The sequence below is a fragment of the Schistocerca americana genome, chromosome X, assembly GCF_021461395.2.
Source record: "Schistocerca americana isolate TAMUIC-IGC-003095 chromosome X, iqSchAmer2.1, whole genome shotgun sequence".
Lineage (NCBI taxonomy): Eukaryota > Metazoa > Arthropoda > Insecta > Orthoptera > Acrididae > Schistocerca > Schistocerca americana.
This window is the reverse complement of record NC_060130.1, coordinates 728,413,213-728,431,478: the sequence shown is the minus strand read 5'-3', so window position 1 is coordinate 728,431,478 and position 18,266 is coordinate 728,413,213. Positions and strand designations below refer to the sequence as shown.

Here is an 18,266-nt window from a genome sequence, read left to right as displayed (position 1 = left end):
CTGTGAAAGTCAGTATTGTATAATTATTAAATTCTTCGGTGTTGTCAAGTTTAACAAATGTTGGTACTACCTTAGGATAATAATTTTTGTATTGTTTTGTGAAGATTGGAAATCACATTTTCACTGGGTACTAGACAGCAGAGAAGGGAGTCATAATGAAGCACTACCACACACATTCATAACTTTCTGTCTTCACACTGAATTTGAGCTAAATGAGGTTATTAACAGAAAAAAAAACAATGGGATTAGGGAAAATGAAATGAATACACGTAAAAAACAGTATACTTGAAGAAATCCATCTCTGAGCTATCAGATGTACAAATACACCTTTATTCTCCTCTAGTTTTGGTTAAATAATCATCTTTACAGGAGGACTACAAAATTCAGAAACAGAAAAAAACATATGTAGTATACACAGACAAAAGAAGCACATGTGTGAAGAACAATCAATTAGAAAGTACTTACACAGCTCTACACTGATGGGCCATGAAGACATTTTCTTCAAATCATCTCCAATCATATGTTCATACAATTGCTCCATAAACTTAGATGAACTAAAATTATTTTGTCTGATACAAATACAGCACTATATAAAATGTGATCTGTTAAAACTGATTATTTCAAACTTGGAGGCACATATTAGAAGCTGAATGTCAAAGACAGTATGGTCAAAGAATAATCAGTAGTTCAAAGGGTATAGGTTTCTGTTCTAGTCAAGGTTGGCAGACCAATATCTTTTTCAACAAAGATGATACCCAAAACATCGATGTACTTTTGGAAGCCAGTAGCGACATTCCATCTAATCACAAATATTCCCTGAAAATAAGATTACTGCGTGTGTTTAGATGTTACATAAACATAAGGCTTTGTCAATATTGTCACAAAAGAAGCTGAGTGGTGATGGTTGTTGGGATGTTGAAGGGGGACTAAACAGCTAAGGTCATCAGTCCCCCATTCCAAAAACAGGCGAGACAAAAATTTGCGGAGCAGGTAAAACCCCAAGGGGAAGGAGACCTCCCCCCCCCCCAGGCACTGAAAGAACAAAAATGCGGCAACGAACACTACAGACAAGAAGAGTACAGATGAACACCAGACAGAAAGAAACAGAAGAAAAGAAGATGGCCGGAGACTGGTTGACTGACCACGAGAACAAAAAAAGGGAAAGAGTCAAGCAGCCGACTACACACTAAAATCTGCAACCAAATATGAGACACTTGAGCACAAGAATGAAGCTGAGTAGCACAACCACCGTGGTGTAGTGGTTATGATACTAGACTGTTGCATGGAGGGTCATGAGTTCAAAACTCACTTGAAATGTAAAATTTTAATTTCTACATTCAGTTCGAGTACATTCTAGAAGTATCCACAAATGTCAAGAATCATTGTACTGGAATGTTCTGTAACAGTATACATACTGTATGTGTTCTGGCCGGAGGCAGTTCTCTCCGCACTCTTGTATGTGTAAGTGCTGAATAAACCTTCGTTAAATGAAGTTAGTGTTCACCATTCATCTAATTAGACATTCTTCTACGTAACAGTATTCTGGTGGAGACGCTGGGTATTGGAACTTGCGATAGCGCACATTATCGACAATGAAGTGGCTCCCATCAGGCTACGACAGAGCCGCTGCTTACGTGGCGAGAAACCAGAGTTCAAGCCATATTCAACAAATCGCAATCTATTGGAGACAGGAGAAGAAGGGAACGTTATGATGACAGCAACTGTGTGCCACCACATGAGACATTCTCCCGGGTTCTCTGGTGACAATGGCCAAGATCCAAACAAGTGGCTGAAGGTATATGAGCATATAGCCAAATTTAACAAATGGGATGACACCGAGCGTTCGACTAATGTATTTTTCTACTTGTAGGGCACTGCGAAGCAATGGTATAAGAACAACGAGGAGAAGTTCACAAGCTGGGAAGTATTCCAGGCGGAACTGCACAAGTGTTTTGGCAACACGCAACAACAGAAGTGCAAGGCTGAAGATAAAGTGCAGGGTACAGCGTCCAGGAGAAACTACAGCATAATACATTTAAGATGTCTTCGAGGTGTATAAAATAGTGGATCCTAGAATGAAGCAGGAAGATAAGGTTGCACATCTCATGAAGGGTGTTGCTGGGGACATTAATCAAGCCCTACTCCCGAAGGAGGTTTCGACAGTAGACGACTTCATAAAATGGTGCCAGTATATCGAGACAATGCATCAAAAAAGAATTACACGCAAGAAGTTTGAACGGCTTCCAAATGCTGTATCAATGTCTGTGATGGAGTAAGAAAGTGATTTCACAAGTGTTCTTCGTCAGGTAGTGAGAGAGGAAGTTCAGAAGGCACTTGGATTGCACGGCGAGCAAAAACCGAGAGGCTTCAAGGGGTCATAAGGGAGGAAGTGGCACAGACGTTGAACCCAATCTCTTGTCCTTCATTTCCCTTTAAAACAGTGAAAAAGTTGAAACCCAGGTGAAGTTACGTTCCTACAATGCCACATGAGGAACCTGCTTGGGCACCAAGGAAGACTGACGTCTGGAGGACCCAGGATAACCAACCAGTATGCTTCCACTGCGGACAACCGGGACATGTTGTGCGCTATTGTCGAGAAAGGCGGCGGATATTTGATGGCACCCACACCAGGTGACAGCAGGCCGATCTTAGCCGACGCCAACTCCAGGATGACGAACATGAGCAAGAAGATGTGGGTGCAGGACGACGTAGGTCACCATCACTGCAAGCTAGCTGTTGGAGAGGACACACCCCAACAGGCTAATCAAGGTCTCCATCGCCATTTAGAAGCTCCAGCCGATCACCTAGCAGCTGCAACCTGGAAAACTAACGGACGTGACTTCCCTTGAAGGTGAGGTCACCGAAGAGAAAAATCCTCCACCGTTGATCACTACAAAAATGATAGGAAACTACGTTGATATCCTCATGGATGGCTGACCAATCCAAGCTCTTGTGGATTCTGGAGCATCATATTCAATCATTTCGGAGAAGTACCGTCGCCAGTTGCAGAAAACCATATTCGTCAACAACAAAACATCTCTGCTGAAGGTGGCTATTCAGAAATATGTAAAACCTATAGGAAGATGTGTCATTCGTGTGGGCATAAGTGGCCATACACAGCCCTTAGAATTCATCGTCTTACAAGAGTGTAGTCATGACATCATTCTCGGATGGGACTTTCTGAAAGCTTCTCAGGCAGTTATAGATTGTGGTCGCTCGAAGATTATACTAGACGAGATGAGATACTGTGGACAGGAAAATGCGCATCCGAGTTCGTGGAGACTATGAGTGCTGGATGAAGTGATCATTCCTGCAGTCAGTGCTAGAAAGGTAACGGGCATGTGTCAAGTTATGCATCAACCCATGAGTCTTGTAGTGGAATGTAAAAGAAGCATACCACTGAAGAACAACTTGGTCATCCCAGCCTCTACTGTCTCATTTAAGAATGGATTCATTGAATTGTGGATAGTCAACTGTCGCCAAGAACCGCAAATCCTTTCAAGATGCATGTGCGTAGCAAACTCTGAGCCATTAATTGCCAAACAGCTGAGCACTGTAGAAACCTCCCGTGCCGAGTCTGTGGGCAAAATTGGCGCTACCACTACGAGACAAGATCTTCTAGCTTGACTATCACCAGATCTCACTAAGGAACAATAGAAGAAGCTACTTGTATTCTTCAAGAGTTCTCTGAATGCTTCAAATCCATAGGTGAAGAGCAAATTAGACAAATCGACTGTGAAGTACCGGATTAGCACTGGAGACCATCAACCAATAAGCCAGAGAGCATACCGTGTGTCTGCAACAGAACGTCGAATTATTCGCGACAAGTTAGAGAAAATAATGAAGAATGACATCATTCAGCTTTCCCAGAGCCCATGGTCGTCACCAGTGGATCTCGTCAGGAAGAAGGATGGCAGTTGGCGCTTTTGTGTTGATTACAGAAGGCTTAATAAGATAATTCAAAAGCACTTTTACCCCCTTTCCATGAATTGACGATACACTAGATTGTCTGAAGGGCGCTAAGTTTTTCTCAACCACGGACATGTACTCCAGATACGGGCAAATCAAAGTAGATGAGGCTGATCGTAAGAAAACTGCATTCATCACCCCTGAGAGCCTGTATGAGTTTAAGGTAATGCCGTTTGGTTTGTGTAATGCACCAGTAACTTTTGAACAGGTGGTGGATAATCTTCTAAGTCACCTGAAGTGGACAATGTATCTTTGTTATTTAAATGACATTATAGTGTTCTCAGAGAAATTTGATGAACTTGTAAAAAGACTGAGGGTCGTTCTTAAGTGTCTCTAACAACGCAGACTGAAACTTAATCCAAGAAAGTGTCTCTTCGGAGTGAAAGAAATCAAAATACTCGGACACGTGGTGTCAAACGAAGGTGTGCGGCCAGACCCAGAAAAGGTGAGATCTATAATGGAATTTCCTACTCCTAAAAGTATTAGAGATGTGAGAAGCTTCCTCGGATTATGTTCTTATTACTGTCGTTTTATCGAAGACTTTTGTATCAAAGCCAGGCACTCCAAGAGTTGTTAAAAGCCAATGCTAAATTTACCTGGGGTGGTGCCCAACAAGACTCTTTTGATGTGCTGTGAAAAGCTCTGATGACTGACCCTGTACTTGGTCTGTATGATGAGAGAGCACCTACAGAACTACACATAGATGCCAGTGGGCATGGGATCGGTGCTGTTCTGGTGTAAATTTCGGATGGAAAAGAGAAGGTTATAGCCTATGCTTCTAGGATGCCGAGAGACACTACTCAACAACAGAAAGAGAATGTCTTGATGTGATCTGGGCCATGTGCGAATTTCGACAGTATCTCTATGGAAGGCCATTCACAGTTGTTACAGACCATCATTCACTTTGTTGGCTGACAGGTCTTAAGGATCCAACAGGACGACTCGCCAGGTGGGCACTACATCTTCAAGAGTATGACATTACGACAATGTACAAAAGTGGAAGAAAACACCAAGATGCCGACTGTCTCTCAAGAAACCCAGTGGAGGACCATCAGGACTTTGATGAAGATAGTGACTGTCTCGCTGCACTCCAGGATCCCTCTGCTGAGCAGAAGAAGGATGCCAAGATAAATCAAATTATGCTTGCCTTAAATTGGTCAGAGGATGTGAAAGGACACTTTAAGGAAGTTAATGGATTATTTTGCAAGAAAAACTTTGATCAGTTTTGAAAGATGTGGTTACCAGTGAATCCTAAACACATGCACTACAGATGTTCTACAGAAATTTCATGACACACCTGAGGCCGGACATTTAGGATTTATTAAGACATACGATAGGATCCGCAAGAGATTTTTCTGGCCAGGTTTATTTAGGAGTGTATTGCACTGTCGTGAGTGCCAGAGGGGAAAGGCAGTTCCTCAGAAACCACCTGGCTGACTCACACCAATTCCACAAGCCGAAACGCCTTTCCAGCGTGTTGGGATTGACCTCCTCAGATGATTTCCAACGTCTGCTAGTGGCAATAGATGGATTATTGTTTGCACTGATTATCCGACATGCTATGCCATTACAAAAGCCATGAAAACAGCCAAAGCATCTGAGGTAGCCAAATCCACCATGGAAGAAATTGTATTGAAACATGGTGCCCGAAGGTCGTTAATTACGGATCGAGGGAAAGTTTTTCAATTGAATCTTGTGAAAGAGATAAACCGTCGGTGCGACATTACTCACCACATGACGACTGCCTACAGTCCGCAAACTAACAGGCTTACTGAATGCCTTAATAAGACCTTGGCCGACATGCTATCAATGTTCGTCAATGTTGAGAAGAGCAACTGGGATGAGGGGCTACCTTCCATGACGTTTGCCTACAACACCGCCAAACAAGACACCACAGGATTTACGCCCTTTTTCCTGGTGCATGGGTGTGAGGCGACTACGACAATGGACACTGTGTTTCCGTTACATCCTGATGACGTGGATGACGACTACATCCACCAGGTGTTAACCAGAGCTGAGGAAGCTCAGCAATTAGCTTGACTCTGCACGCTGCAGGCTCAAGACAATGACTGCCGAAGGTATGATGTGAGCTACCGCCCTGTTGGTTACCAGCCTGGTGACCTCGTCCGGACCTTCACTTCTGTTCGGAAGACTGGTCTCTCTGATAAGCTCCTCAGGTGCGACTTTTGACCTTATAAGGCTGTAAGACAGTTGTCTGATGTTACTTATGAAGTTGAAGAATTCGACCCCCACACAAGATGATGAAAGACAGAGATACAGCCCACATCCTTCGAATGAAGTCCTATAAGGATCCTGCAACCCAGGGTAAACTCGAAGCTCCAGAGACAGGCAACAAGCAGAAAGGTGATTAAGAGCATAACAGCAAGGCAAATTGTAGTGGTTACGATACTAGACTGTTGCATGGAGGGTTGTGGTTTAAAACTCACCTGAACTGTAAAATTTTAGTTTCTATATTCGGTTTGAGTACATTCTAGAAGTATCCACAAATGTCAAGAATCATTGTACTGGAATGTTCTGTAACTATATATACCGTATGTGTTCTGACCAGAGGCAGTCCGCTCCGCGCTCTTGTATGTGCAAGTGCTGAATAAACCTTCATTAAGTGAAGTTAGTGTTCGTCATACATCTAATTACACCTTCTTCTACATGACAATATAATCATGGTATACAACTGGGGTAAAAATTTTAAAAACAGACGAAAGTAGTACAGGATTATGAACCAATTAGGTTGAGTATATCTGTACATCAATTAACTAACTCAACCTAATTCCAGAAACACATTAAACGAAGACCTTGGACCCCTAAGTAAATCAGCATCTGTTAACATATATATATATATAGCAGAAATAATGTGCAAACATATAATTACACATCAGAACAGTAAAAACCAGTAATGTTATACATTCATATTACATGGAAAGACTGTAAAATACACATAAAAAGATTACATTATTTTTTCCTAATAATTCTAAGTACAATACTTGAACTATGGGTACCAAATGCCCTGTCCCTTAGGTTGAGTGAGGCATTAACGTGTAAACCACTCGTGCAATATATCTAAGTGTAGTAATAAAATTGGAGTTATTCATCAAACAAGGCCAAAAATGGAACGCGATAACCTAGACCTCGGGTACCTACTCACTAAGGACAGCATACAATAGATGTTATAATGTATCTATTACAAGAAAATTAGAATTATAAATACAATCTTATTTAACACTGTCTACAAACAAAATTGAAACTATGCAGGGAATGAGACTACCATATTACATAACTTTATTTTTAATATGGGCACACAGTTCAAAAACATAAATGTCTTGCAGACATGGTTATAGCTCTACAAGATCCTACGCAAATAGAGCACAATTAATTATATAATCCAACTGTAAATGTCATCATCAGTGTGGAAAGAACAGAATGTAAAATTAAACCAATATGTTTATTAGGTAAACACAATGCAACGATATAATAAGCGTCCTGATAGCAATCATTAAAAGAAAAAATTAAAGTATTGAACAAGTGACACTTTATTGCAAACCATAATAGTAAAAATAACATTTAAACAAAAGCTAGTTCCAACATAAAGCAATGTGAAAAGGAGTACAATATTAATAACAGATAACAGTAATCATAAGAGCCAAAATGGTTTGGTATATCTGGAGATGAGTTCATAATTAATAAAATCTAACACACTGCTTTGGCATACTGAACCTAGACTTTTGCAACAGATGAATCACTCTAATTTCATCCCGGGCACGGGGTCTTGGGTTCAATTCCCGGCGGGGTCAGGGATTTTCACCTGCCTCGAGATGACTGGGTGTTGGCGTTGTCCTCATCATTTCATCATCATTCATGAAAGTGGCGAGATTGGACTGAACAAGGGTTGGAAATTTATATGGGCCCTGATAACCACGCAGTTGAGTCCCCCACAAGCCAAACATCATCATCATCATCATCATCATCTAATTTCGTTACTACTCTTCAATATATTCCCTGTGTGTTTTACGCATTAACACCTCAGTTTGAAGGACAGGGCATTTAGTACCTACAGCACAAGTATTGCACTCAAAATTTTTTAGGAAAAAATAATGTCATCATTTTATATACTGGTTATAGGCTTTCCATGTAATATGAATGTATAATATTACTGGTTTTTACGGTTCTGATGTGTAATCATTTGTTTTCACTGTATTTTTACTATATATGATGTTGGTTTACTTAGGTGCCCAGGTATTGGTTTAATATGTCTTTGGAACTAGGCTGAGTTAGTTAATTTATGTGCCGACATACTCAACCTAATTGGCTCATGATCCTGTACTACTTTTTATCTTTTTTCAATTTTCATCCCAGTTGTATACCATGGATATATTGACAAAGCCTTACGTTTATGTAACATTTTATACATAAACACAAAGTCATTTTATAATGTCCCAACAATAAAATAATATGAGATTGTCTTCATATTTTAATAATGCAGGAATTCCAGGTTTTTAAATGCTCCTCAGATGTCTGTTGGTATGCATTCTACCATTTAACAAATGTGTTTACGTTTTTCTGCTGTTGGCAGCAATCTAGGTTAATACCTGCTTCATAGACATTATTCACATAATGTACATCTAAACACATCCAGTAATCCTACTTTCATGCAATATTTATGATTAGATGGAATGTCACTACTGGCTTCCAAAAGTACATCAATGTTTTGGGTATCATCTTTGTTGAAAAAGATATTGTGTCTGCCAACTTCGACTAGACACACGACCTATACCCTTCAAAATGTAGATTATTCCTGTTCTCTGTAATCTTTGACAATACTGTCTTTGACATTCAGCTTCTAATGTGTACCTCCAAGTTTGAAATAATCAGTTGCAACAGATTGTGTTTTATGCAGTATTGTATTTGTATCAGACAATATAATTTTAGTTTATGGAGCAATTGTATGAACATGTGATTAGAGATGATTTGAAGAAAATGTCTTCATGACCCATCAGTGTAGAGCTGTGTAAGTACTTTCTAATTGATTGTTCTTCACAAATGTGCTCCTTCTGTCTATGTATGCTACATGCATTTTTTCTGTTTCTGTATTTTATAGTCTGCTTGTGAAGATGGTTATTTAACCAAACCAGTGGAGAATAAAAGTGTATTTGTCCAGCTGATGGTTCAGAGATGCATTTCTTCAAATATCTGACAGCTGTAAACAGTTAACTTATAAAATTTATAAAAATAATGTAGTTTTCAGAGCAGAATCACTACCAAATTGAAAATAAGTATGAGCTGTTGCAGTTCCAGATAGTTCAAGAAAGAAAGTAAACCGGAAACAGAAAATCTTGCTGCCAGGTAGCAGTCTAGGAATGAAGGTGGGCCAACAATTAAATAAGATGCCCAGAATACAGGCATCACGAACCTAGTACCATCTATCAAGGCTTAACTAATGATTTGAATAACAGGCATCAGACATTTACAGCAGGGACAGAACGTAATAACCTGGCCAAGAGTTTGAGGTACAGTACCAGTAAGAGTTTTGAGATAAAGTACCAGGAGTGATTTTGACACGCTGGGAACATCAACTGTAAAAAGAAATTGACTGCTGATGTTGTGCAGAGGTACAGCCAGTCATAATTTTTTTTTCTTTTTTTTTTTTTTAATTTTGACATACCCACATGATAATTCTCTCTCAAACTTAAATTTTTTCGTTATGTTTGCACAATATCGTTTCACATCTTTAAGGGGGCTCCAGAAAGGATCAAAATCATGAAATGTTAAACTTTTACTTTTTTGCATTTTAAAATTCTACAGACTCTCCTTTCAATAGATACATAATTTATCCAGCCAATCTGCAATACATTAAAATATCCACCCAAAAAGCATCAGAGTGGAGAACACAAAGGGGGCAAAGGGCATGCACTAAAACTTGTATAGAATGATAAAACCAACCATCACGTATAAAACGTAAATCATTTAGGGATGGCTAGAAGACAAATGTAAGGATGTAGAGGCTTATCTCACCAGGGGTAAGATAGATACTGCCTACAGGAAAATTAAAGAGACCTTTGGAGAAAAGAGAAGCACTTGCATGAATTTCAAGAGCTGTGATGGAAACCCAATTCTAAGCAAAGAAGGGAAAGCAGAAAGGTGGAAGGAGTATATAGAGGGTCTATACAAGGGCGATGTAATTGGGGACAATATTATGGAAATGGAAGAGGATGTAGATGAAGATGAAATGGGAGACATGATACTGAGTGAAGAGTTTGACAGAGCACTGAAAGACCTGAGTCGAAACAAGGCCTCGGTTGTACACAACATTCCATTAGAACTACTGACAGCCTTGGGAGAGCCAGTCCTGACAAAACTCTACCATCTGGTGAGCAAGATATATGAGACAGGCGAAATAGCCTCAGACTTCAAGAAGAATATAATAATTCCAATCCTACAGAAAGCAGGTGTAGACAGATGTGAAAATTACCGAACTATCAGTTTAATAAGTCACTGCTGCAAAAGACTAACACGAATTCTTTACGGACGAATGGAAAAACTATTAGAAACCAACCTCGGGGAAGATCAGTTTGGATTCCGTAGAAGTACTGGAACACGTGAGGCAATACCGACCCTACGACTTATCTTAGAAGCTAGATTAAGGAAAGGCAAACCTATGTTTCTAGCATTTGTAGACTTAGAGAAAGCTTTTGACAATGTTGACTGGAATACTCTCCTCCAAATTCTGAAGGTGGCAGGGGTAAAATACAGGGAGTGAAAGGCTATTTACAATTTGTACAGAAACCAGATGGCAGTTATAAGAGTCGAGGGACATGAAAGGGAAACAGTGGTTGGGAAGGGAGTGAGACAGGGTTGTAGTGTATCCCCGATGTTATTCAATTTGTATATTGAGCAAGCAGTAAAGGAAACAAAAGAAAAATTTGGAGTAGGTATTAAAATCCATGGAGAAGAAATAAAAACTTTGAGGCTCGCCGATGACATTGTAATTCTGTCAGAGACAGCAAAGGACTTGGAAGAGCAGTTGAACGGAATGGATAGTGTCTTGAAAGGAGGATATAAGATGAACATCAACAAAAGCAAAATGAGAATAATGGAATGTAGTCGAATTAAGTCGGGTGATGCTGAGGGAATTAGATTAGGAAATGAAACACATAAAGTAGTAAAGGAGTTTTGCTATTTGGGGAGCAAAGGAACTGATGATGGTCGAAGTAGAGAGGATATAAAATGTAGACTGGCAATGCCAAGGAAAGCGTTTCTGAAGAAGAGAAATTTTTTAACATCGAAGTCAGTTTCTGAAAGTATTTGTATGGATTGTAGCCATGTATGGAAGTGAAACATGGACGATAAATAGTTTGGACAAGAAGAGAATAGAAGCTTTCAAAATGTGGTGCTACAGAAGAATGCTGAAGATTAGATGGGTAGATCACATAACTAATGAGGAGGTATTGAATAGAATTGGGGAGAAGAGGAGTTTGTGGCACAACTTGACTAGAAGAAGGGATCGGTTGGTAGGACATGTTCTGAGGCATCAAGGGATCACCAATTTAGTATTGGAGGGCAGCGTGGAGGGTAAAAATCGTAGAGGGAGACCAAGAGATGAATACACTAAGCAGATTCAGAAGGATGTAGGTTGCAGTAGTTACTGGGAGATGAGGAAGCTTGCACAGGATAGAGTAGCATGGAGAGCTGTATCAAACCAGTCTCAGGACTGAAGACCAGAGCAACAACATATGTTGTTGAATTTATAAAGAAAAAAAATGGGACAAAAAGTAGTAAATTTTCGTTAGATTAGAAAAAATTAATCTCTAATAACTGAATTCAAATTTTTAAAAATCCTTGTGTTGAGTCGTAGCCAATATTCCAATAAATGATCTTTGAAAATTTCAACTTCCAGATCAAATACTTTCTGAGGAAACACGCAAATCATAAGTGCTGTTTTAACATTGGATAGAACTTTCCGGTGCCCCTTAAATGCAAGTATCAATTCTGTAAAAGAATAACTATGTAAGCTGCATTGTTGTTTTGTTTCTGAGAAGTCCAATGGAGAACAGACATTCCCGAGTTCCTTCTCTACATCCACTGCAACACTTTTGGTCACTTGGTAATCCCGTATCTGTCACCATCATAACAACTGCATTTCCCATTTTCATTCTAGTTGCCCTCAACATAAATTTAAGAAAGAGAATATATCTCAACTTTCAAGACAAAACAGAAAGTGCAGACCGAGAGATGGTGTGGAATTACCAAGTAATTGGTTGAAGGAAAGGTGTGGAGAAGGAATGGAGGTTAAAGGTCTGGAATGAGCTGCACATGTGGTGCAAAAATCACAGTTCACAGCTGTGTTTGACACAGGACACTACTACACAGCTGACCATTAACAATGATAACTTTGCTGAATATTGTCACATTGCAACGACAACTGAGACCAAATCCGATTGTATGGTCGTCAAATAAGAACAACACTTTTTTTTGGTACTGAAGGCACGTTTATTATGAACACCAACGTGGATCCATAACAGAATTAAACTTGTAGTTGGGGATAGCTGGTATGTTTCATAATTTTAGTGGACTGCTGTTAATGTGAGGTAAATAATAACTCAATTTTCCTACCACTACCAATAACCTGGCACCCAGAAAGGACTCTCCACTTTCATACACTAATTTCAGCTAAGAAACAATTTCTTCCTCAGTATAAAGATTATATAATACCCAATGCCACCCATTTTCATGAACTCAAGCTGCAACCAAGGAACCACTTTTGAACAATGAGAGATACGTAGTAAGTGATAACAATGTACTGTGGCTGTGAACACTTTGGCACTTGAGTAGTATTGTTTATCACATCCGAAACACTCTGGTTACACAGTATTTCGTTGTTTTGCAGTTACACAGTGTTTCCATCTATTTTTTCATTGTATCACATATATTGCATTGTTTAAGGTAATTTTATTTGTAAATAATTAGAAATTCAGTATTCTGGCAGTAAGAGTAGATGCATTGAGTTGAAGATGTCAATCGACTGAAAAAAGGAAAATCGACAGTTTCTCAGTTACACAGGTATTGTTTCTTCACCGACAATAAGTATGTAATCTAAAAATGTGACATTATTTACTGGTCCATGTATAAGGTTGACAGAACTGTAAAGACAGAACATGAAAAATCAGAGGGAGACAAAAATGCACCAATGCAAAATTTACAAGGAATGGATGCTGGCTCCACAAGTAAAGATTTGGAATATTCACATCTTGCTACAAGACATTTACCATCTGAAGGAAGAGCCACACACAAGCCACATAACCATATAATAGTCAATGACAACACAGTGCTTCACATTATCCCCTCCAGACAATATACTGTTTCCTTTAGCATTGTAAAAATGTATGGGTCAGCAGTTATTGTGTGTGTTCTTTTGCCAGTATACTGAAAAGTTTAAGTTAGATGTGCATTCAGACTGTTATTGACCTGTGACAGGATCCCAGACTGATTCCTAAAATTTTCCTCCACATAATTATAAAGACGAACTGTCATTTTCTTAACAATGCTTGTCCAGGATTTTTATCATCTTGAAACACATTTACCAATGTTACAAAGGTTCGTAATTTAACTGTTCTGTAGTGTTATATTAAAATGTGAATTTCATGAAAAGTTAACCATTAATCTAAAAGATAAATTTTTCTTCATAACTAAACATCATTTATACATATGTGTAACTCTTACTGTTAACAAAAAACAGTGCAAAAAAACAAGTCTCTCACCATATCAGTTACACAATAAAGAATAAACTGAACAGCAACTTTAAGTGTTACATAATGTCATTTCTACAATTTATAAAAGCTGTGGAACACCAACAAAAATTAATCAAGTTGGGTTTAACATTTCATCGGTTGCAACGTGTGGCAAGTGCATGTTCATTTATGTGTATCTGTGATTATGGGGCATCTACATAAAGAAAGGCTTTCTCATGAAACAGTAAAGTTAAAGAAGAGTATTAGTTACTCACTGAAATCTTGGGTTTAAGAATTACAATTTCCTTGCTCACTAAAATGTACATCCACTTTGGACTGATGAGTAGGATGTGACCTTGTTACCACTCTTAACTACAGTTTTGTGCAACTTAACTAAATGATTTAAAATCTGCATTTCTTTGTATTCTTATTACAGTGTGATTCAGAGACAAACAAACAAATCTGAATGCCATGCCAAAACAATCTGCTGTGTGACAACACTGATCAAAGAGCTTTAGTAAAGACAGTTCCCTTAGATAATTACAAGTGCTTCTTCATAAGTTATTTAAGAATTTCAATACATAGTTACGGTAAGCCACCTAATCCCATGAACATTAAAATATAGCCGTAGTAAAAGTTTTTGTGGCGTAACAGGCATTTACAATCTTAAGTCATCATAAATCAACCCAAAAAGGTGTAATCAAATGTATCGGTGTTAACGCAACACACAATTACTAATATGCATAAGTGTTGCCAAAATGCCTGCAATCTTACAGCATAGTGATTAAATATTTGAGATAGTAGACACAAAAGTGAAGATAATGTAAACAAAACAGAAAATTTAAGCAAGTGACAAATTCTACTAAGATGACTGGAGGTAAAATCATTCATCTGAATACAAAGACACATTATTATCATTATGTTATTAAACAAATTCTGCGTATCACACTGAACACAATAATTTAAATACAGGGAAGAGTAAGAGATGGCCACCACAATTATTATATAGTCAAGGAAACAACTAAAAATGAAGTACATAAACTGAGAGGGAAAAGAACCCAGAACAGTTCTCAAATTTACAAGAAGGAAAAAGCATATAGTAAGCTAATAAGAGAAGCCGGATCTAGGTAAAATGCCTGATAAGGCAAGGTAGGACGAGCGAGATCAAGCTAAAGTCAATAACATTTTTATCAACATCAAACAGTAGTGAGTGAATGAACACTCAACTGATACATCTCAAAGCAAAAAGAATACATAACATCACCAGCAAGGGTCAAAATTTTGTGTGTGTATTAGATCACAGAATCTTCTGGTGTGATTATCTCTAAAAAAATTTGCATTAAGATGACCTACAACAACTACATACTGCAGTTTTTAGCTTTGTGTAGAAGTACTTCAAATTATTTCAGGTAATTGTTTATATTAAAGCTAGATGGTCAGTATCGAACTAATGTCAGCCACTTGCCTCCCTGGATAATTATCTGCACTGCTACTGCATGTCAGAACACTGATTGTGGAGTACTGATCTTGATTTCAACATTTAATTATATGGTGATTACTCTTTCCTTATAGTTCTTCAGAACTGTTAGTCTTTTATAGTCTTGTAGATTACAAACATTATATTCAATTCTTATTGGTGCATATCCTGTCATAACAAAATATTTGGTAGTTCACTATCTGTTAAAATCAATCAATCAATCAATCAATCAATCAATCTCTCTCTCTCTCTCTCTCTCTCTCTCTCTCTCTCTCTCTCTACAATACATCATCTTTCACATCTCCATCATCTCACAAAATTGTGAACCCAAGTATACCTGCAATATTGTTAATAAATATATCTACTAAGAACCTTAATACCACAGAAGTTTCAGTAATTTTCGAAGGGCCAGCCCTCAGCCTTACACCCATATTCAATCATGCTGGACTGGACAAAGGGCTATTCTACCCTGCAATGGAGACACTTCTTTGCTACCAACACCTTGAACTAAAACAGGCCAAAGAGAACACTTTGCCTTTATTCTTCCAATTCATACCTTCCTCCAATGTGACACATCCTTACTCCCATTCAACAACATCCAGTAACCTACCAGGAATTCCCCACCTCCAACTTGGCCTCATCTCCTTATCCCTGTTCCTTCCCAGAAACAAAAAATCTCTTGATGAAAGACAGAGCAGCCATCCACATTCTTAAAAATAGATTATGATTTCATCATTTTCCCTGTAAATAAAGGCTCTGCCACTGTGACTATGAATTTCAGTGACTAACAGGCAAAAGTTCTCCACCAACTGTCAGATTCTTCCCCCTAAAAGCTGTCACAGTAATCCAATCACAGAAGTTCAGCATAATCTCAAATCATTAGACTCATCCCAAAAGCTTTCCACTACTCCATTTCCTTCCGCACTCCTCAACCCCAACCCCCTTTCTCCCAACACATCCACAAACCTAACCAATCTCAACATCCTATTGTAGCTGGTTACTATGCTACTTCACCCCCTCCCCATACCCTCCCCATATCCACCCAAAATAATATCTGCCCTAGGTAATCAACATTTCCCAATAACTGTCCACAGCCTAGCTTCCTATACCAAGCAGGCCAATCACTTTCTTCAGTGCTTCTTCAGAATCCTACCCCCGTTACCACCTCACCAGGTTCTCTGCTTGCCACTGTTGAAATCCCCTCCCTATACATTAACAACACATGATCAACTATATCTACATCTACATACATATTCCAAAAGCCACTGTATGGTTCATGGTGGAGGGTAGCTTGTACCACTACTAGTGATTTCCTTTTCTGTTTCACTCTCAAATAGAGTGAGGGAAAACCGACTAAGTACATGACTCCATACAAGTGTTAATGTCTCTTCTAGCTCAATTACACTGATATCTTCTTGATCTGGATCCAGGGTCAAGAAATACTATCCTCTTTCTTCCAAAGCATTAATGCTATTATCCTATCAGTTTCACCTATTCCAGCTCCATATACCCACCTTCCTGAACCTTTATGCCCACCTCTCTGATCACACAGTAAAACTTCCAGACATGTGAAACTTCACATCAACGCACAGTACCTGCACTTCCACAGCTGCCATTCCTTCCACATTAATAAGCCTCTCCTGTGTAGTCTCATCGCTCATGGATGGTGTATCTGCAGTCACAAGCCAGTATGCTGAAGACTAAGGTCTTTACAGAGAGGCACTACCACCCCAAATCTAGCTGACCAAACAGATCTCGTGTACTAAAATTACATATATTCCTAGTCCTCCAAACATTCCCATTAAACCTCACTCACACATATCTCTCTTCCACCATCTCTAAAAGTTTGAATAAATTTAAAGTTTATAAACAATTTAACAGATACAGTCTGCAAAATACATACTTGTGTCCTTGTAAAAATGCATTTACTTTTATTAACAACAAACAGCACCGCAAAAATTTTAAAGGAATTAATTACCTGCAATTCACACCATGCGACAGCAACACCAGTCTGTGTATCAAGGCCTTTGTAGACTGTCTTAAAGCTTCCTCGTCCAACTTCCTCCTCAAACTTCAAGAATCTTCCATCAGGTGATGCTCCAATTGCCTTTTCTTCATCATCTTCATCACCACTGCGAACACGACGATTAGCTGTTTGTACCAGCGCACCTTTCTCTATGTCAGAATGCAATGTGTCACTTTCTTCTTCTTCTTCATCATGAAAATCTGATCTTTCCTCCTCTTTGGGACATATCTCAAACGATTCTGATGCAGTCGTAGTCCTTGACGACTGTGGTGATGTGGGATATGGATCTGCTTTGATCTGTGTGAATTTTCTTATTTTAAATTGGCCTATTTGTGCAAAATGAGGTTCTGGTTCTGTCAAAGTACTATGTGCACTTAAAATCTTTGGTTCTGTAGTAGTTTTAGTTGCATCTTCCAGGGAATTCTTTCTTGGTGCTCCAACAGCTGGAATGCATTTTGTTTCATCTTCTGAAGATGGATTATCTGATGTTACCTCTGAATAACTACTTGAGTCAAAGTGTAACATGCTAACAGGAACTGACCATTTAACTTTTGGATGTGAGGGTTCAATTTTTTCAGACTTGTTCTCACTTGATTCACCAGTTGAACCAGTTGAGGTCCTGTCAATTTTTGAGGCCTTATCACCATCTGTGCCAGCTGGGTCTTCACAAACACTGAGAATCTGTAAGCCATCTGTACTTTCTGATGAAACTGAAACGGACAGAATAGTTGGCTCCACAACAGCAATCTGAAAATTGAAGCAAACACAGCCACCTGTGATTATGTAAGTAATTACAGAATGAACAGAAATAATATGGAGCATGCACGTACGGATACACACACACACACACACACACACACACACACACACACCATTTTGCCTGATAATTAATCAAAACAACATGTCACTATGGTTCACATAAGTGGATTTGTTCACTGGGCTGTACCAAACACTGATTCAACAACAGAACTGGTAAGTGATCATGTACAAATCTACTTCATTAAATCTTGAGAAGTTACTGTGTAAATGTCACTTTAATCACAACTGCTTGATC

General features: G+C 38.8%; 1 protein-coding gene across 2 annotated transcripts in view; it reads right to left on the bottom strand.

Annotated features, from left to right (window-relative positions):
- Positions 1 to 18,266, bottom strand: part of LOC124556848 — a 332,788-nt gene that overhangs the window by 231,854 nt on the left and 82,668 nt on the right. For both annotated transcript variants that reach the window (XM_047130867.1, XM_047130868.1), the window contains exon 5: positions 17,165 to 17,959. In XM_047130867.1, coding sequence (XP_046986823.1) covers positions 17,165 to 17,959 — 795 coding nt within the window. The remainder of the gene's footprint in view (positions 1 to 17,164; positions 17,960 to 18,266) is intronic.